Source organism: Vigna radiata, unplaced genomic scaffold, assembly GCF_000741045.1.
Source record: "Vigna radiata var. radiata cultivar VC1973A unplaced genomic scaffold, Vradiata_ver6 scaffold_134, whole genome shotgun sequence".
NCBI classification, from domain to species: Eukaryota; Viridiplantae; Streptophyta; class Magnoliopsida; order Fabales; family Fabaceae; genus Vigna; species Vigna radiata.
Window position 1 is genome coordinate 32,259 of NW_014543261.1, and position 23,317 is coordinate 55,575.

Below are 23,317 nucleotides of genomic sequence, written 5' to 3' on the forward strand. Positions count from 1 at the left end.
ATAAAATAGGGATTATAAGGCCTAATATCTCAAGACATTAATCAAAATATAAGACATTCAATATCCATTTCAAATATAATTATATCTGGAATTTACATTTTATTAAATTATTTATATTTAATCCCATATATTTCAAAAGACTCGAATAATAATAAAAATAAACCTACACTTTTACAATATTATTCTAGTATTTCAAATTTGGAAATTGTTTTTTCAATATCGCAAATATTTGATTTTAATTTTTAATCTTTGAAGTTTTAGTTTTTGTATCTCTCTCATTTATGATCTGGAGTTATTTTTTATCTAATAAATTACTTAATATATATATATATATATATATATATATATATATATATATATATATATATAAATAAGTACTATACAGTATAGCTTACATGTTATAAGTTAATTGATATACTCTTTATTTAATGGGATATATTCAATATTTCGATTTTAAAGTATTTATAGGATATAATCAGTATCCGATAAAGAATGTATAAAAGTAACAGAGTTTTATCAGTTTCAACATAGTCTATAATGAACACGGATTTGTCCAAAGAGATGATAGACTAAATATGTTTCTACTCATTACTCCTTTATAGTGAAGGTTAACCCAATGTAGAGGACTCCTTCATGCATGGTTATCACTTTGAGGACTTGCTTAATTTATAAACAAGGAATGAATCAGTCAGAAAATAAAAATAAAAATTAGTGGACATGCTCCAAACTAAGTGCATCTATAAGGAGGCCAAGTCTATGTGCATTTCCTTTTTCTTTATATTAATTCTTTTAATATTTTATTGCTACAAAATGGTCATTAATCTTATTGGTTATTAAAATTGTCTACTTTTTATTATTCTATTTTTTAAATTCAATTCAATATTTTAATTCTTGTAAACAACATTTTGGTTTTAATTATGTAATTTGACTGTTTAGCAATAAAAGAAGAAGAAGAAAGATTCAATTCCAAACATTTCTAGTTTTAATTCTCTATTCTTAGATTAGGAATTTGTTTAAATGTTCATTTTTTATAAGCCAATTAAGTTATCTATCTGAAGACATTCTAATATTCAAATCACAAATAACAATAAATATAATAATTAATTAATATAATTAATTTATTCGTATAAATTGTTATTTATATTATATTTACGAATTCTTAACTAAATGAACTTGATTCACATGATCTAATTATTTATAATCTAATTATCTGATTAATCTTTTTTAACCTTTCGTCTTTAATTTAGTCATAATTTATTAATATAAATAAATATAACTTCATTTTCGCTTATTACATTTAGGTTGTGTACATATTAATCTAAGTGGCTGAGATATAAATTGATTTGCATTCAAAATGAATACAGTTTTAATTTGAAAGTGACTAGATTTTAAAGTTTTTTTAATTGCAAGGTTGAAGAGTTCAAGTGTTTGGTAAAATTAGGTATCACAAGTTGTTCAAGCAAGCCATTGATTTGAGTAAAAATGGGCATAGATTTTTTCAAATTCCTTCTTAAAGAAGAAAGAATGTAATTAAAAGAGAAACTCTATTAAAAAAATGTAATTTGCTTGATCTCTTCATTCGTTTGATTTTAATTATAATTTTTAATTACTCAACACTAATAATGGCGTACACTCATTCAGTTGTTCCCTAGTCTTAATGTTTTGTTGTACCTGTTGCACTTTGCATGAAAATTAAAAAAATAAAAAAAACTATTCAACATTTTAAAATTAAAAGGAAAAATACGTTTCTTAATTAATATTTTATGATTTTCATTGGACAAAAAACATACATTTTATATATATTTTACATATGAAATATAAAAATATAAATTTAAGAGTTATAATATATATATATATATATATATATATATATATATATATATATATATATATATATGAAATATAAAATATAAATGAGAAGAGTTATAACCCATGGTTTATTGTTTATAAAAACATAGAATGAAAAGTCTAAGTATTTAAAATTTTGTTTTATTTTCTTGTAAACTCGTCTATTTCATAACTTATTTTCTATTTCTGTTATATCAATATATAATTTAAAGGTTTATACTACATGTACAAAGTATTGCTGCATTTTTTATAAACGATTTCTAAAAAATGTCTATTAATTGCAAATTAACATTACTTATATTTTTGATAGAGAAAAAAAGGAAGAGAGAAATAAAAAAATAATATTTGGAATAAAAATAAAATTTTATTAATTTTATTAAATAAAGATTTAAAAAAATATATGGAACCACCTACACTAGTAGATTTTTAAGTTAGATTTTATATGTAGTCATGGTTGTGTGGAAACCATCGTAGGTGGATTGTTTGGCATTTTTTATGACATGTATTCCAACGGATAAGTTTAATTGTACTTCAACATAAAAGTAATATAAAAAGTTATTTTATAATTAACTAATAATAAGAAAATATTTATTAATATTTTATATTATTAAGTTAAAATTAAATTTTTATTATATTACGTATAAATATGTATATTACTTATTATTTTATTTAAATTTTAATATTTATTTAAGTTTATCGAACATATTCAAATTTTAAGGATTATCTCATATATATATATATATATATATATATATTATATATATATATATATATATATATATATATATATATATATATATATATATATATTACATAGACACAATTGTGAACATGTGAATATATGTGTGACACTATATTTTTTACATCAATAAATATTTATCTTTTATTGGTCAGAATAACTAAATCTATGTTAGGTTTATCGAAAAGAAGTTACACAAACATCAATAACGTTGGAGTCTAATTATATAAAGGATTGACATCACTCTTTACCCAAAATCATAAGGCAATGAATTAATGAGTCTTTCATCTTTATATAATGCTCTACTTTCTCATTTTTATCCAATGTGAGACTTAGACTCACACTTAGATTTGAATAGTCAAATTATTTGTGTGGGTCACGTTCTTTTACAAAATGGTATGGTATCAGAGCCCATGATTCAGGTCTAGTGACCAGACTCAGACAAGTACGTCCCTCCATAATCAGGTGAAGCCTTAGCAGGTGGCTAGTGGTAGATAGCCTGAAAGTGAATCATGAGAGGTGGAGAGCAAGAGATGCTCAGTGTTTGACCATGGATTGTGAAAGAGAAGTAATGACTATGGTATACTCAAGGACAAGAAAAGACTTCCGTTGTAAGGGAGATGGAGGTGGAGAATTATATTCCTTTGTTTGAGGGGAGGATGTTGGGTACAAACAAAGTCTCAAATCAGATAAAGTATGGACATGAGTTTATATACACATAAGATACTTCTATTGGTAAAAGGCCTTTTGGAGTGGTAGCAAAAGTAAATCTGTGAGGGCTAGACCTAAAAGCGGACAATATCTTACCAAGTGTGAAAATCTATGTGTATATGTGTGTGTTGAACCTGTTTACAATTCATTCATTGATATGTTTTAATTAAGTTCATTTTCTTATTGTACTTGAAAGAATTTGTTGGGTACAAACAAAGTCCAACATCGAATAAAATAAGAGATGAATATGAGTTTATATACACATAAGAGACTTTGTGTTGAATCTCCCTATATAATTGTACTACATGAAATCTTTCAAACTTAAGGAGAGATGTTGTTGATGAATTTGTGATGCCTCGTAAAACTTTGTTGTTTTGTAGTTGGTGTGATTTATATTGTCCTTTCCATGTAGGATATATCAACAGGGAAATAATAGATAGATGGTCTAGACACATAGAGCATTATATTAGAAAAATAACTAAAATCTTTTAACTACGCCTTCAAAGTAGATTTAAATAAACATCTTCACACAAAAAAAAAAAAAACACAAACTCATTTTTCTTAAATCATTATAAGATATGACTTGTTGTCCTACCAAAATGTAACACCCTCCAAATATTATCAACTTTAATATAAACCTAATAAAACATTCATTAATTCAAAATAAAAATAAAAATTTAAACATAAAACTACACAGACATAATGCTCATAATATATAATGCTCCAAATGTTCAATAAATTTTTCTTCAACTTCTCATTATTTTTGAGGATTTAATATATCTAGTGGAAGCACTTAATGAAGTCAATATATCTCTATTATAGGTTCCACTGTTCAATACACTACTTTGAATAATGATATATTAATGAATCCACTACTCATATACAGTTTACATAACACTTGTACTCATCCAACTAAAGAAAAAAAATCTTATAAAATCAAAGAACTTTGCTTTTTTGCTTGAGTAAAATCTCTTTTCTAGACTGAAAATAAACGGCTAGTAGTTTTAGGCTCAATTTTTTTTATTGACGGAGAATTCTATCATTTGAGTGAAGAGAAAATTGCTTAAGAGAAAATTAACTTGAATCCAACCTTAACTTTCAACCTAACTTACCTTGAGTAAGGAAAGACTCACTTAAGCAAAAATTGAGACTAACTTAAAATTTTAATCTATTTTTGGTTAGATAAGAAAAATCTCGATTGAAAAAAAATATTACAAAACACTTATGTCACAAAACCGAAACACTCATAATTAAATTTTAACCCATTCTTATTCCAATACATAATCGTATTTCTTACAAATACAATTAATGAATCTATTTTACTTTTAAATCAAAATTCAGTATGTAACACTTAAATATTTAAAATTATGTCAAAGTGTAAATATTAAATGTGTACATTAATAACCATTAAATTCTTTCAACTAAACTAAATCCTAATTTAAATTCATCATTAAGATCATCAATAGCTTCACTTACCTATATTATACTCAACCAATTTTAATTCTAAAGAGGAGAAAATCCAAAATATAGAGACTTAAAACAAATTAATCAAACATAGCAAAATTTAATACACAATTAAATAAGTTGAACAAAAAGAAAAACAAAGAATTTTTGGAACTAACAAATACTTACTACTTCAATTTATGGCGTTTAGGTCAATTTTTCTCCTTATTCCATTCATCTAACTTACTTATACAAGTCATGATTCTCCCTTCACTTCCCTCTTATTGTCCTTCGATCAAACTTAGAGGTTACCATACAAAAATCAATATATATTTGGTAATTTTACAATAAATGTGCATTAAATATACTAATCTACTTCAATACTTAAAATCCATATTTATAAATTTTGCAATGGGTTTCAGATTAAGACTAACCTAATACGACTCGACTTATAATAATTATGCTTTGATTTAATATAATCATTTTTAATTCTAAATCATGTTTAAGATATGATAAGTGAAACTTTTTGATTCACATTCTTTTAACCGACTGAATTCATGTCATACAGAATTATCTAATTCTCAATTGACCAAAGAGTAACTGAGTAAACTTACTATAATTAAAGAATGAATCATGTGTAAATAATTCTTAAATTTCCAGCAACAACATAATATAATCAGATTTTTTTAAAAAAAAGATAATATTTGCAAAGCATAGATATAAAAAGAAGAAACATAGTTAAATCTTAAGGAAGAAAAAAACGAAAACTCATACATAGAATGCAAAAGAGAGAGAGAAAAAAAATTACATATACCACACACAAAATTTAATTTAAATACTTGAAAAATATAAGTAACTTTTCCTGTAAAGAAAATCAATGTAAACATTCTCTTTGCTTTTTTGTCCAGTTTCAATTTATTAAATTGCCGCAATGTTATTTTATATGTTAAAAGCTTTACACTTTCTCATTCTTCGTGCCGTATTATAATTCGGAACATTGCTTCTTGATCAACACATCTAAACAAAACGCATTTTTTTTCTAAAGAAACTATTAAAAGCAACAATACCAAAATGAGAATTTTCTTAGTCTGAAACAAAAACGTGTTTCTATGATATGACTGTTAGTTAAGTTGAGACTTTTTTGCAATGCCAATTCCCCAAACCTTTAATTATGGCTTAAGAAAAAAGAAACTAATTAAGATGGAATTAGTCCTAATTTCACACAATGTCCCCACTTAGACCCAAATCAAAGTAATTTCGGTATTTTTCCTTTTTCCCTATCAACACTCCTAACTCAATCAACCAATCCAATTTCCCCTACATTATCGCCACATTCCATGATAGTAAAATTACAAAAACATCCTTGCTAAATGTAAATATATCTATATAACTTCTTTGTAATATTAAATTGACCTAAATCATAATTTAGTCTAAATTTAAACAAGGAAGAAACTTTTGAAGTTTCCAAAAAAAGTATACAAATGCATTCAATAACATATTTCAAGTATATAAATGAAAGAGAATTTTGTTTCTTAAATGGTAAGTTTAGGTATACATATACTTCTTAATTGCATTTCAAGAAATTAGTCTATAATTCATATTGAATTAAAAAAAAAAAGAAATCATGTGTTTCAAGTTATCTTTACTTAAGGATAGAATAAGGTTCTATCAAAAGAATACTTAAAAATAAATAATAATAATATTATGACACATTTTTATATTAGAATATAAAGATAAAATTATTATAAAAATATAATTTTTTATACTTTTTTAAGAAAAAAGAGAGTAAAAAATAAATAAAGATAATATCAAATAAGTGTAAAAGATTTAGGTGTGTCAAAAACTATTTAAAAAAAAAGAATTTAGTGTAATTTTTTTTTTCTGAAAACAAAGATGTTGAAACTAAGCAAGATCTTACAAAATAGGTGATTAAATTGAAATGAGTGTGCAGCAATTGATTTACTCATAGATAGAAAATGAAAATGAAAAAAAGAAAAAAAAATTGATGGTCTTGACAAAGGGTACTTTTGTCTTTGTCAGATTAGGTGCTGTCTATGGCCAGCATTGGTTGGTGATTCCGTTGTGATGTGTACGTGCGATGCCTTTTTGGGGGCAACACTTTGGATACATCATTCAGTTCCGCGTTCCAATGAATTAGATTGACACTAAAATAAAATTTAAAATTAAAAATTTTAAAACATTATTTTCAAATTTGGATAAATATCTACAAAATTGTAATTAATTTCCAAATCTGATGTCTATTATTTATTTCGATAACTTTTATTTTGTTCATAATCTTTTCTTGCTTTTAAATGATACATTATGAGTTAAGTAATTCATAGTTAATGAAAGAAAAAGGTTTTTCTTATATCCACGTTATTACTTTCACGACGAATAATTGTTACACATATTTCTCTCTTTTTTTATCAAATTTAGTTTTGGTAGTACGATTTCAAAGTTAATTGCTCTTCAAATTTAAAAAAAAAATTAAATAAGCATATAAATATAGTCATTTTATCAATTTTGTGACTGTAAATAAAAATGAATCAATATAGTGTTAGCTTTTGTTTTTGTTGTAAAGACTTAACACATAAGAATAAAATAAAAACTTAACAAAGAAGTAGATAGCAGTATAGAAAATCTTTTTAACACCTAATTTAAAAAATCTTGTTCTTAAAAGAGACACATCGAATATACTATCAGTAAAGTAAAAAATAAAAATATTTCGTTCACCAACACAATCATTTTTCTTATCAAAACCATATTCAATTGTTGTAGTGGTGGGTTCATTGATTATACAAATAACATTGAGGCCGATAATAACACCAACATCCATGGTGGCTTTGCTTTGAGAATCATTGAAATAGGCAAGTACAATTATCACTACATTTTATTACAGGCTTTTCCAAGTATGCCTCTACAAATATTTTTGAGAGCACAACCATGTGTAATACTTCCTCCACAAAAAGCTTCTTCTCCTGAACTTTGTACTAGACGAAAATCATGGATTTGACATTAATACTAAAAACAACCTTAAATGGCCACTATAGTATGTATTTCTGGACAAGTGGGTTAGTGTACTCTAACACTCACATTCACTCACAAAAATTAGCCAAAAAAGAAAATAAGAGGAAAGAGAGAAATAATTGTCGGTGAGTTGGAGTTTTGATCGGAAGTACGATGTGATGGTGACTGAGGAATCGACAACCTTGGATAACTATGTTGAAAACGCAAAAAGTGTTGTATAAATGACTTTTAGAACATTTTGGAATGAGACCACCAACAATGGTAATTTTCAAGAAACGAGAGAGTTCAAAGAGCATGACGCTTCTAGACTCTGCTAATAAGTAATGACAAACGACATTACGGAGAGTTATGTCTTCAATTGCGACTCACTAAAGACGAGGATGCGATGTCGAAGAAACTAAATCACGAATAATAGAACGCAAAGGAGCAAGCCTCCCATGAGAGGGAAAGCCTCGTCGACGATGCAAATCCATGGTTGTAGGTATGGTGATGATCGTGGTTGCAATAGTTGCAATGATGATGGTGTTAAGAGGTTTACATATATGTAGATCCATGATACACTAAGTGTTACTAGAACGGTGAATGGAGAAAGAAAATGCTCATATAGGTACTATAACCAAGATATGAAAATTTTAAGATTTCAATATGTACCAAGTAAAAAAAAAATTATTTTCTATACAATTATATTGATGATGTTAAGAGGTTTACATGTGTAAATCCATGATGTAATAAGTATTAACGAAATAAATAAGAATATACTCATGATATTAGAAGGGTAAATGGAAAAAGAAAGTGTTCATATAAATACTATAACCAATATAAATACTATAACCAAGATATGAAAACTTTAAGATTTCAATATGTATCAATTAAAAAAAATTATTTTATACAATTATAATTAGAACTAATATAATTTTTTTTATTTATTAAAAACATATCACTACATTTACTTTTTGTACCAGTTAAAATTAAAATTAATATTCGGATTATAAGTTTTATTTTTATTTAAAAAATGGTCCCTGTGCCCATTTTCTATGCCTATAACCCCATATTATTTTTCATACCTAATAAACTACCATCGATATAATATAAAAAATATATTTTACACTGAGATACTGTACCATGTGGAAGCACAACATTATTCAACAATACGATGAAAGTCAGTTTTTGTTAGAAACTCAGTCAGAACAAAAATTTATTTGTTTTTCTTCAACAAACACTGGTCAATACTTATTAATAAATGCCAAAGGTAAATTAATTTTTTTAATAAGTATTTAATAATTTGTTATCAGAAACTTAAAAGCAAAAGTTGAAGTCAATTTTTCAATCAAATTTGAAAATAAAAACACGTACGATATATGAAGGTTATTTTAAAAATAGATAAAAAAATTAACCATGGCATGCTTTATAATTAACAACCTCATTAAGTTATTATATAAGTAAACTTACATGACATCTATGTATTTGTCATTTGCAGAATTTATTTTTAATTTAGTGTAGAAGTACATCTTTGAAGAAAAAAACTGATAAAGTATTAAATAAGGATAGTTTTTTTCTATATTTTTTTTTTGAATTTGTTATAATAAGATATTATTTAATGATAATAAAATCAGTTATTAAATATATAATTTGAACAGACTAATTAATTATAAATAATTTCAGAAAAACTATTTGGTTAATTATTTATAAGTTTGAGAAAAAAAAACATTTTAACAAAAATAAAATACATTAAATTTCTTACAAGCTAAAATCAACCCATACTTTAAGATAAGCTATATTTTAAAACAAAACATATATTATAATAGTGAAATAACTTTTATAATCCAAATTACATCCGAAAATGAAAAATGGACATGGACATATATTAATTTTCAATTATTTGAATACACAGTTACAACTTTGTTAAATTAAAATATTCTAAATATGACTTCAATAACACAATTAAAAATAGTAATTAAAAGAATTAATTAAATATATTTAAAATAATTAATATTAGTTATTATGATCATAATGCCGTTGGTAATGAATGCTTATAAGCTAATTAGCAGTGTTGAATTCAAATTTAAAAAATATAGTTGTTAAAATTAGTTAAACAAAATTTTACCTTGTTAATGATTTTAATTAACTCGAGTATTCCATGACCAAGTAGAATACATTATTTAACTACAGGTTAATTTAGGTATTTTTTCAGTTTAGAGTAAAAACTATGATGTAAAACTAATGAAATTTATTTAAAGATTAACTTCTGATTTAATTCAAGGTTAATGAATTTAAATTTGAAGTATAAACTAAATTGAAACTATTTTAAATAGTTTTTAATCTTTACCTTCAGAACGTGCATTTGAATTCTCAAAACAGTACAACCAAACCCACCCTTGAAATATTCAAAACCTAAATAAACATTTTCGTAATAAAAAAAACTAATTTGTTTAATTTTTTTGTGCGTCACTATCACGTGAGAGTTCCTCGAATCCTCGAACTCTCCACACTAACCATTTGTCAAAATCCTATATTTTACTTTTTTTTTTATCATAAATCCTATTTTTTTATAAAATATTCATATTTGTCTTTTAATGTTTGTTTAGCTGAAAAATGTTTAAGTGTGAGAAAATGAAATTAATTTCTACTGTTTGGTAGAGTAAAAACACTAAACATAATTTTAAAAATGATTATCTTCCCATTTTCATTTATATATCCTATTTTTTATATTGTTCTTTAATTAAATACATTTATTCTTTATTTGGTTGAGAAAAAAATATAATTGATAAAATAATAGATAGTAAAATAAGAACTTAAAAAATGTTTTTTAAATGTGCTTACTTTGTAATCTGAGAACTCTCACAGTTTAAATTCAGCGTAGTTCCATTTCTCTCGTTCTCACTTCCACCTAGTTTTCCTCTTTAACTCAAACATCAAACAACAACAATGGGTTTGGAAGTAGAAGAGCCAATAACAACAACAGAACAATCCACAGCACCAGAAACGACGTCGTTGAGTTCACCGCAAAAAGTTCAAAACAACTTGACCGTTACATCCACGCTCCCAATCGTGCAGCCTCACGCGCTTCTCCCACAGCCTGTGCCCCCGACCGCATCACTCCGAAACGACGTCACGGTTTCCTCTGCATTTGGCAAGTTCTTTCACCAGCGCCGCCATGAGCTATCGTCTGCAATCTCGCGAGGGATCTCCACTCTTAGGCACCAAACCGATGATGCTTTGAAGAAGAACAAGAACGAAGGCGTGACAGAGTTCAACCTCTCTGGACTGAAAATCGTTGTCGCGGTGAAAAAGAACGCACCGTTTTCACAGTGCCGCATCAGCTTCTTCTCGCGCTCAAACTGCAGAGAGTGCAGCGCAGTGCGGAGCTTCTTCAGAGAGAGAGCGCTGAGGTTCGTGGAGATAAATGTGGACGTGTTCACGGAACGGGATGAGGAATTGAGGGAGAGAACCGGGAGCACGACGGTGCCGAAGATTTTCTTTGGTGAAAAGCTGATAGGAGGGCTGGTGGAACTCAACGCACTGCGGAAGGACGACAACAAGGAATTGGAGAGGCAATTGAAAGACGCAGAAGGAGAGGGACCGGCGGCTCCGGTTTACGGATTCGATGAAACGGCAGAGGAAACAGTGAAGGAAGAAGCGGCCGAGGAGACTTTGAAGGTAGTTAAGGTTTTGAGGCAGAGGTTGCCAATTCAGGACAGAGTGTTGAAAATGAAGATTGTGAGGAATTGCTTTGCAGGGAGCGAGTTGGTGGAGTTTCTGGTTGGCAACCATGGCTACGCTCCTGCCAAGGTATGTTCAATTTGAGTTTTATTTCATTTTTCTATTTTTTTATTTATTAAATTTTGAGTTTGAATTCAATGATAAAATTAATAATGAATTAATTTTAAGGGACATGAATTATATAGATATTAACAAAGACATGACATTTTATTTTTAGAATGATAAAATTTAAACATGTATATACTTTTTTTTTTTCTTTTAATCAACAAAGTGTAAGTATTTTATATCTACTTGAGTACTTAAGATGCCTATAGAAAAAATATGTACAAATTAACTTTCATTTAATCCTTCTATGTATATCGTTTTAGTTAAAATTGGAGTCTTGATAGTTTTTACATAAATTTTATTATAAGTTAAAATAAATGTCATAACGTATTAATTGAAATAAATATCATAATAGGATAAAAAAATATTAATAGCCAGTGAAACATGCGTGTCTATTTTTTTAATTATAGTTAAATATGTTTTTAAAAAAATTATTCTGATAATTATTATTAGAATAAAAATATTAAAAGATAAAGCAACTCCAAAATTCAGGTTAAAACGCTTCAATAAGTGAAGTGGGATATTATGATACTAAAAGCGTGTTTAATCTGAATTTAACCCATCTCTAATCATGAGTAACTCTTTCACTTTTACCAATCTTTATTTTTAAAAATATATTATTATCATTACTTTATTTTAGTTGTGATTCGAGTAATTACAAATTATAACAAAATAGAGCAATTTCATTTGATGTTTTAGATTAAAGTTTAAGTTGTAATAAATTGCAACGATATTTATTAACACTAACTAGTTTAAATGTAGAATAGTAAAGACAATTACAGATGAACGTAAATATAAAATTATAGAAATTAAATGACTAAATTATAGATATTTTATAAAAAAAATTAGGAAAAATTGATAAAATAATTTATACCAATTTGTAAAACTTATTAAATATGTGTAATTATCTATCTTTAAATTGTTTTAGATTAAATTTGAAATAAAATATATTATTATTAAAGTGGTCATAGTGGGAATCGAGTAATGGCTGCCATTTGTAAGGTTAATTGCTTCCAACAATCATTGTAATGACTAGTATGCGGTTTCTTAATATTATGTGGCTAGGCCTGAATTGGCACACGACAGTTATAATTTCTGCTTTCTTAATATAATCTACATTGTTTTCAATGTTGCAATTTCAAACATACTATGTTCCCCAATTTTGTTGCTCTAACTGCAAAGTTTCCACTAAATGGTTTCCATTACAAACATATGTTTAGGCTGTTGAGATTGGAAAACAGTTATGCAAGAAGCACTTCATCCATCATGTTTTCGGGTAAGTTTTTTTTATGAAACAACAAGTGCATTTTAATAAACGAGCCACACTCCTTCATTAATATTATTCTTGCCATTGTCAACCTCCATTTTTAGGGAAAATGATTTCGAGGAGGGAAACCACTTCTATAGATTCATTGAGCACGAACCCTTAATCTCCAAATGCTTTAACTTCCGTGGTGCCACGTATGATAGTGAACCGAAGGCTGCAGCTGCAGTGTGTGATAGGCTCACCAAGATTATGTGTGCTATTCTTGAGTCTTATGCTTCTGAAGACAGGCAACGTGTTGATTATCTGGCCATTAGCAAAAGTGAAGAATTTCGTAGGTATGTCGTGTCACATACATATACACCAAGTTGTATATTTTGTGTATATTATTGTGAATGCAATGCATGATTTTGTTTCCCCGAGTACCATATATTTGCTCATTCTAAGTATATTCTTGCGGGTCTTTAATTTTCAGAATTTCATATCCCTTCTGATGTGAGTAATAATGAATTCATTACATGCAAATAGACAAGCTGGGCTGTCTAATCATTGATTTTCACCGCGTTACCTATTTAGTGTCTTTAAATTAGTCAAGCTTTGTTGTTGAATTCATCAATTTTGATACTAATTAGTTTGATTGGCAAATTTTAATTTTCAACGAACAACTTGAGAATGTAAGGCAATGCCTGGATTTTCTCTCTCAAGCAATGTGATTTGAACCGTTTCCCGTATAAACTACTATATAACATCTACATTACTTAAACATGATGAAAGGAATCTAGACTTTTGTTATTGATGGTTTGAAATGATTTTCATGATAATGAAGTAATAATAACAAAGCAGGATGTAATGTTAATAGTACGAATAGGAATATTTCCCAATTGAGCGGCTCACTTGCTGTCTCTGCTGAACCTTTTACTTTTGCCCTGCTTCTGTGTTCACTGTCTTGGTAAGAATGTAGTTGACTTTTTATGAAGTGAATGTACTTTGATATACTTACAGAGAACATGAAAAGAACGAAGTGGCAGGTATCATATTTTGCGTAACTAAAGTTAAATTTCTTGTTTTCCTAACTGCAGGTATGTAAACATGACCCAAGATCTGCAGCGGGTGAATCTATTGGAACTATCAGAAAACGAGACACTTGCCTTCTTCTTAAATTTGTACAATGCTATGATCATCCATGCTGTCATTAGAGTCGGGTGTCCTGAAGGTGTGATTAATAGGAGATCCTTCTCTGAGTTCCATTACTTGATAGGAGGGCAACCTTATTCTCTTAGTGCTATTAAAAATGGAATCCTCAGAAGCAATCGGAGGTCACCATACTCTTTAATCAAGCCCTTTGGCTCAGGAGACAGGCGCTTAGAGGTAAGCAGTTTCTCTGCATAAGGTTTTGGATAATTTGATGTTGGTTGAACTGAACCCTTATCGTTAACAACCATGTAAATTAGGGACGAAATCATGTTCTTTATAGAACTTTCCATCAAGCTTTCAAATCAAACAATGACATATAGAACTTTATTTTTCTGACACTAAATGGAAGGTGCTGTTGCTGACTTAAAAAATAGTACCACTCTGCATATCATTAATTCATTATTTGAAACTTGAAGCCAAAGATGAATTTATCCATTGCTACAGTTTCAACAACTTTTGTTAGTCTTTTATAATTTACTTTTTTCTAGTTCCCAGTCAATTCATTCCTTTCTCATGGAAACAACTTCCTGTCACTAAGAATGATTCACTTGTTCCTACAAAACTGCAGCTTGCTCTTGTAAAAATGAATCCGTTAGTTCACTTTGGCCTTTGTAATGGCACGAAGTCGAGCCCAAAGGTGAGGTTTTTCTCACCCTATAGAGTAGCAGAAGAGTTGAGATGTGCAGCTAGAGAGTTTTTTGAGAATGATGGAATTGAAGTGGACTTGGAGAAGAGAACGATTCATCTCACTCCAATTTTCAAGTGGTAAGCAGTTTGTGCTTTTCTGCAGCCTTGGTTTCGACTTGCAATCTTTAGCATTCTGCTCAAGAAATTATATTGGCAGGTACTCTGGGGATTTCGGACAAGACAAGAACATGTTAAAGTGGATAATAAATTACTTGGATGCAAACAAAGCTGGTCTTTTGACACATCTCTTAGGTGATGGTGGTCATGCTAATGTCTCTTACATGAGTTATGATTGGTCAATAAATTCCTGAGTAGTTGGGAACCGAATTGGTTCAACTCATTCAGCGGCTGAGTTTACCAGATATTTGTTGTGCATATATCTCAATTTTTGATTTATTAAAGTGTATGAAAGAAAGACTTTGATTGATATTGATACCAAATCTGAGTGTAGATGACCAACGATTTGTAAACCAAAATCTGGTGCAAAAATGGTCATATTTGTATCTGTGAAAGAAGGAGCATCTAGATGACCAACGATTGAATCCACGAGTTTCTACTTGGCTGAGATTTTTACAGAAAATGTATCAAAGTTAAACTATACTTATATATTATGGGTGTTCTATAGGTTATCATACCGACCAACGTAAGAAATTGCCCTCTAATGTTTCTTATACTTTCAGTAGCCCAAGTTTATGTTGTGTATCTGGTGATGAACCTTTTTCTGCAGTGTAGAAAAGTATTACTTGTGTGATTGACTGCTATAACAAATGAAGAGCGGATACCTAACACTCTACACTCCAAACAAAATTTGAATTATTGTGCTTTTGGTATTGGACATTCAAAATATATTGAGTTGCTTTTGGTATTGAAACAGCCATTCAGAAATATAAAAGAAAATTAGAATGATGGAAAGAGAAAAATAGGATTAGGGTTTTACTTTTTACTAAGGGGTAAAATCTAGATTTTATAATGGAAGGGATGCAAGAAGAAAGTGTTAGGGCACAAACCCATGATGTAGAAGAGGTGTAAAAATAAAATAAAGGAGGTGTACTTTAGAAAAAAGATTGGGCATCTAAAAGAATTTTTAAAGGAAAAGTTATAACAAAATGGACTTGGACTATTAGCTACATAATATATCTACTATAAAAAGAAATCTTTCCTAGTAATATATTCCCAATCATACTAGGTATAATTTTACAAAAGAATAAGTATAGAATATAATTTTCTTAATTTATTCACCTTCCTTATATGCATTCATCACCCTTCAAAAACTCAAATTATTGATATTTGATCTCCAAAACCATCTTTTTCCACAATATCTACTGTATTTTTTACTTTCTCTCTCTCTACTATATAATACAAATTCTCTTTTAATTTTAATTGAAAATATTGTTAACTTTTTCTCTCTCTACTATATAGTACAAGTCCCTTTTAATTTTAATTGAAAATATTGTTCGGAATCATAACACATATTAAGAAGAGTTTAACTTGTTTATCATATATATAAGGAGAAAGTGAACAACAAATAAAAAAATTGTTGATGATATATTTATATAAGAATGTGGTACAAATATTTTATTTTCATGAATCAATTTCAAAATATTGTAAGGAAGGCACAATTGAGTTTCACTAAAACACTCATTTGTATATATTTTATTTGTAACTTCAGTAGGGTGAGCATAGTCAAAAAAATAATATTCATTTCGGTTTGTACAAAGTTTTCTCTCTTGGACACAAGAGTCAAAAATACATTTGAACCCTGAAAATGTAATAAATAAAAACATCAACTGTGATCATATTGGAATACAAAAAACACATGAACTTCTCAGTTCTTTTTTTAAAAGATTAATGGGAGACGTTGATTACCAAATTTTTCAGGAGAATTTCTTATTTTTTGGAAGAAATTGTAGTTATCCAAATTAACAAAGCGTGAATGTGAGAGTTGGGTTTGAAGCTCTTGTAGTTTCGCAGGGAGTTTTTCATAGTAATGTTTAACCTTTTGATTTACATCTTCATTGCACTTTTGAGAATATGGTGTCCTTATAACACATGTTGGACCAATTCTACTTACCACAAACTTTCTAGTTCCAAGATCATAAATTCTCTAGGAGCAAGAAAGAATGAAGGAAACACATTTTTCACATTCTTTGAGAAAAATTAAATATTTTAATAGAAAAATATATTATGTTCGGTGTAGGATTGATAGAAAAACGTAATTAAAGGACGTACTATTACAATTGAATTTATAAATGTCACTTATGAGGATTGAAGTACCCTAAGTACTCAATTTACTATCATACAATCTTCTTTGGTAATAAAAACAAATAAATAAAAAAATACTCTTTTTTTTTTAAAAAAAAAGTGATGTGTAAGAAACAAATTTAAGAGAAAAATAAATTTAAGAAGATAAGAGTTAATTACAGACACATTTTACTTTTGCAATTCATTTTCTTAAAACTTAATTGTTAATATTAATTATTTATTAGAGTAAAAGTGTTTACAATAAAGAGATTTAAAAATAAAAAATGCTATAAAAATGAATTTTATTGGACATAACTATTCTATATATGGCTACTTTGTAACTAATAGAAACTATATTTACACAAAAAGAAAAATACAAAATATAAGTTTAGAAATTATTTAAGAAAATTGAAGAAGGATGGAGCTAAAGATAATGAAGAAGGGCAGAATAAAGAAAAATGAGTTAGCCTTTACTTAATTTGGAAAGGAATAACAAAAACTGTATTTTGAAACAAAATAGGAATAAAACAACGAAGCATGCTGAGAGATAATTACACACATTTGAGTTGTACTTTTCCTTATGAAGCAATAATGCTTACTATAAAAACCATTATTTAACACATTATTTGCATTATTCAATTGCTCCAAAAGAAAACAAAATGGAAAAAAGCTTAAAAATTTTCTGGATTATTTCCATAATCATAACTCAACAATTAGCATTCTTGGCCAATGCCTCACATCCTAAAAAGAGGATTGTGCCAGCTTTATACGTTTTTGGTGATTCAACTGTAGACGCCGGAAATAACAACAATCTCAACACACTTGCTAAGGCAAATGCATTTCCGTATGGCATTGACTTCAATAATTGTTCTACAGGAAGGTTTAGCAATGGCAAAACCCTTGCTGACCTTATTGGTAACTTTTTTATTTAATGTTTCCATGTAAACGTAAAAAAAAAAAGAACAATCTTATTAAGATTTTTTTACATCTTTTTTTTCCTTTTGTAGCTATTAGATTGGGTTTGCCAATGCCACCTCCGTACTTAGGTGTGCCAAAGTCTAAGAGAAATGAAGTAATCATAGGGATTAACTATGCATCAGGCTCTTGTGGAATCTTGAATTCAACTAGAGCAGTAAGATTCAAAATAAATAAATAGTTTAGTACGTTTTTTTTTCAAACTATTTTCTAAAATTATGTTTTATCTTTAAAAACTATATATTTATTTCTTTGCTACGAAAGTTATATAAAATATCCTTTGAACAAACAAGACATGAAAGTTATGTTCTAATTAACAAGACATGAAAGTTATATTCTAATTAATAAGACATGAAAGTTATATTCTAATTAATAGTGGAACTCCTTTTATGATATAATAAATAATTTAGATGTTATTTGTTGAAAATATGCTTTATATAATTTTTATAAAATACATAAACAAAATAAACATACATTTAATCTAGGAAAAATATAATTTTTTAAAAGTAACTACATCATAATACGAAACATGTTTGACTCAAATAAAAGTTTCTTATTCAGTTTCTTTCTAATCATATTTTTATTTTGTGACGAAGGGGGATTGCTTGTCTTTAGACAAACAAATTGAATACTTCACCTCAACTGTGGCCAATGATCTTCCAAGAAGCATACATAACAAAACAAATCTAAGGCATTACTTAGCCAATTCTTTATATCTCTTATCAATTGGATCTAATGATTACATGTTGAATTATTTCAAGTATCCAAATGGAACGAATAACAACCTAAACCCAGAAAAATATGCAGATTACCTACTTGAACAATTGGCTTCACGTATCAAGGTAACCTTTTAATAAATGGTTTGAGTTATAAGATGATTTCTCATATGTAGTAATTATTAAATTTTAATATGTCACCTTTCAATTAGGTATTTTACATGTCATAAGTATTTAATTTTTCCCAAAGAATGTGAAAAATGTGTTTCCTTCATTCTTTCTTTTTCTCCAGAGAATTTATGATCTTGGAGCTCGGAAGTTTGTGGTAAGTAGAATTGGTGAAATTGGTTGCACACCAACATGTGTTATAAGGACACCATATTCTCAAAAATGCAATGAAGACATAAATCAAAAGGTTAAACACTACTCAGAAAAACTCCCTACGAAGCTACAAGAGCTGCAAACCCAACTCTCACATTCACACTTTATTAATTTGGATAATTACAATTTCTCCAAGAAAATAAGAAATTCTCCTGAAAAATTTGGTAAACAACGTCTCCCAATAATCTCTTTAAAAAAAAGAAATTAAAAAGTTCATATGTTTTTTGTATTCTAATATGATTACCGCTGATGCTTTTATTTATTACATTTTCAGGTTTCAAATATATTTTTGACTCCTGTGTCCAAAGAAGGAAACCTTGTGCAAACCGGAATGAATATTATTTTTTTGACTTTGCTCACCCTACTGAAGCTTCAAATAAAATATATGCAAATGAATGTTTTAGTGGAACCCAATTATGCCTTCCTTACAATATTCTGAAATTGATTCATGGAAATTAAAAGATTTATACCACGCTCTTATATAAATATATCATCAATAATTTTTTTTGTTAGTTGTTGTTCTCTTTCCCCTTATGTATGATAAACAAGTTAAATCCTGCAAATGTTTTATGATTTTGAACAATTAAAACGGACTTGCACTATGTAGTTGTAGTAGAGAGAGAAGAAGAGGAAAATACAGTAGATATTGTGGGAAAAGATGGTTTTGGAGATCAAATATCAAGAATTTGAGTTGTAGGAGGGTGGTTAATGCCTGGTGAATAAATTAAAAAATAATATTTCATAATTATTTTTTTTGTAAAATTATACCTAGTATGGTTGGAAATATATTAATAAGAAAGATTTTTCTTTTTACAGTAGATATAATTCCAATACATATTATATTTTCACGAGATACTCGATGGGATGACTATTGTGTACAAGGACTTAAACACTGTTTAAAANAANNATATATATATATATATATATATATATATATATATATATATATATATATAAATATTTTATTAATATTGAAAAGGCAATGGATATTAATAATATTTCTTCAAAAGAATATGAATTAAATTAGTACGTTGAAAGGTTTAAATATTTGTGTGGAAGTTTGTAATGGTTTATATTTTAAAGTTTAGTTGTGAAAGAAAAATTCACATGATTTTTCCATTTGTCACAATACAAATCGAGACGGGATGACGAACATAAAATGAAAAATAAGTCAAAAGTAGAGTTTGAAATATCACTATAATTTATTATGAAAAACTATAAATATAATGTTAGGTCTATGAAACCGAATTTTTATCCAAGATTCGGTCATATGTGAGGAAGTTGATAGCACTATACCACATAGTTCTAAATGAAAAACTATTTGTTTGTTAATGTTGATATTTTTAATTTTAAGAATTTCATATTTTTTGGTAATGTTTTAGTAAAGAAAGTTAACCAAGTATTAGGATGACAAGATGGTTCAACACGAACGGTCACATGAGTACTCATACTTTTAGAAAATTGTATTTTAATTATTTTTGAATAAAGGTATTAAATACGACACGAATGGTCACTCAAGTACTCATACATTTTAAAAAAAATATTTTAATTATATAAAAAAGAAAATATATTGAATACTAAAACAAAATGGATACTTCTTACAAGTACTCATCTTTAGAAAATGGACACTCAAGTACTCATCTTTACAAGTACTAAAAAAATATATTGAATAAAGGTATTAAATACGACACGAATGAACACTCAAGTACTCATACATTTTAAAAAAATATTTTAATTATATACAAAAGAAAATATATTGAATACTAAAACAAAATGGATACTTCTTACAAGTACTCATCTTTAGAAAACGTGATAAATTATTTTTCATTTTTATAATTTTTATATATACATTATTTTTTACGTTTAAGAGTGGTGTAGTAAAATAAATCTTGAAAGAAATGTGTTTTGTTTTAAAACAAATAAAGGCCCAAAATTTAAAACAGCTGAAAAAGAAAATAACTCTCATAAGGGTGCCAGATAGTGAAAATCGGGGTGCAATGAGAAATATAGTGGGAGATGTTTGTAGGGTGGAACGAGTTAGATAAAACAAAGACCCAAAAAATAAGACAAACAAAATACATTTGTTGCGTGGTTATCATAATTGAGCTGCACGAAGTAAATACGATTGGCCTAATCATAAAATAAAAGCAACCAGGGGTGGGTGCAGATAACGGAAAAAGGGAGGTGCATGAAATAAAACTGGTCCAAGGCCGATCTTGTTCACCTCCATCTTCTTTCAAAAATCCAGGGCCCTTCATTCTTCCCTCTTCAAAGTTTAGGTGTTTCATCCTACACCTCTAACTCTTTCACTCTGTACCTTCAAAATTTCATGAAATATCAAAATTGCCCTTATTTAAAAGCTTTTAATTTTTCTAAAAATGATAAAATCTGATCATGATCATAGGCTGGTCAAAGATTCTGCTTAAAGAACCAGCTTTCTCATTTTTATTTTAATTAAATTGTTATATTTTAATTAATTAATTATTTATATAAAAATTTGAATTAATATTATTTATTTAGATTGAAATAATTTAGTTTGTAAATATTTAATATTCATTTTAAATTTCTATAATTTTATAGAATTAATAGTTTTTTATTTGTAATAGTATATAAAAATTAAACATTTAAAATACATTTTTCATATTAACAAAATTAAGTAATTATAACAAAACAGTGGTTTTAATAATTAAATATTTACTATATATACACTATGTACTAAAAATAAATAAATATCTTAATATATATTTTTTAATAATTAACTATTTACATATATAAATATCTTAATATATATTTTAGTAATTAACTATATGAATATAAACATATAAATTTTTAGTCAACTTTCTGTTGCATAATAAAATATCTCCATAAATAGTCTTCAATATAGATATTGTATATCCTGTATTTAGTGGTTATCTTAAATGATTCTTTTTATAGACGCTATTTTGTTAAATATTTCTTTTTAAACGTTTTTGTTAAACTTTAAAATAAGGATTTTTAAACAATTTCGTCTAATAATTATAATAAACTTAGAGTCTAATAACTCTTAACACAATATGAACATTAAGAAAATTTATTTTTTTTATCTATCATGTAATAAATGTAGTCAATATAAGATCTCCATTAATAAGTTTAAATATTTTTATTTATGATTTCTATTACTTAAATTTAATATAACAAGATTTTTTTTAACCTATCGTATTATAAATATAGTTGATATAAGATCTCGATTAATAAGTTTGAATATTTTTATTCGTGTTATAATTTCTATAACATAAATTTAGTCCATCTCCTTGAAAAAAACTATTTAATTTGATTTGAATTTAAAGTTAATTAGCTATTGACACATTATATATATAAAGTTAATAAACCCAAGATGAATCTAGATTTTCACAAAAATAAATTTTCTTAAAGAAATGTTAAAACAATTGAAAACCATAAAACAAAAATAAAAAATAAAAAATGGACAATTGGCTCGCAATCTGCTTCTATAAATTTATCTAACTTGTTCGTAAAAAATTTACCTAATAGCTCATTTCCCAAAAGCCGTAATATAAAATCCCCACTCTCTAATACCTTGTGGTTCATACGTAAAAGTATTATAGAGATATTATAAACAAATACTAATTAAGTATTATTGGTCATGATGAAAGTAAACTTTAATTCTCTTACTTGTCAGGAAACTATCATGTTCCCCTAATCTGATATACCGTTAATTAATTATAGTTAACGTGCAGAAAATTCTTAATCAACAGAAAAAAAAATTAAAAGAAAACACTATATCTTATTTGTAATGTACAACACATTACTTCCATTCTATATACTCCATTTACAGCTAACATATAGTTTTTGAATATCACAATGTTTTTAACAAAAGTTATTTTTAATCAAAACATGCATGTTTGTCTTACAATGGAATATATATAAGTACACACATGAATATGAATGGTGTTTCTAACTTTATATCATTGATAAATAAAAGAATATTGAATAAAACTGATGATAAATTATGACACTTTTTTAAGGCGATGGAGTATTATCTAAGAATTTTTAAGTCAAACATGTTCGGTACACACTCTTTCTTCGTTATTTTTTGATGAGTCATGCATGAAACCAAATCTCAGAGAAATATAGAGTAGAAAAAAAGAAAAAATCTCTTTTTAACAACTCTTTTTTGACAACTTTTTGACAATGCATACGTGGCAGTCTATGAATAGTCCGTTTCAAATATTTTTTTAAAGATAAATTCAAAAATACCAATAAAATGAT

At 27.2% G+C, this 23,317-nt stretch overlaps 1 protein-coding gene across 1 annotated transcript; it reads left to right on the forward strand.

The window, feature by feature from the left end:
* The first annotated feature begins 10,565 nt into the window (after window positions 1-10,565).
* LOC106753609 lies at window positions 10,566-15,488 on the forward strand. The gene is made up of 6 exons (XM_014635429.2): window positions 10,566-11,557; window positions 12,814-12,869; window positions 12,965-13,195; window positions 13,937-14,225; window positions 14,620-14,816; window positions 14,896-15,488. Exons 1-6 carry the CDS (start codon window positions 10,694-10,696, stop codon window positions 15,047-15,049), a joined length of 1,791 nt encoding a protein of 596 aa, XP_014490915.1. The 5' UTR covers window positions 10,566-10,693; the 3' UTR covers window positions 15,050-15,488.
* The last annotated feature ends 7,829 nt before the right edge of the window (window positions 15,489-23,317 follow it).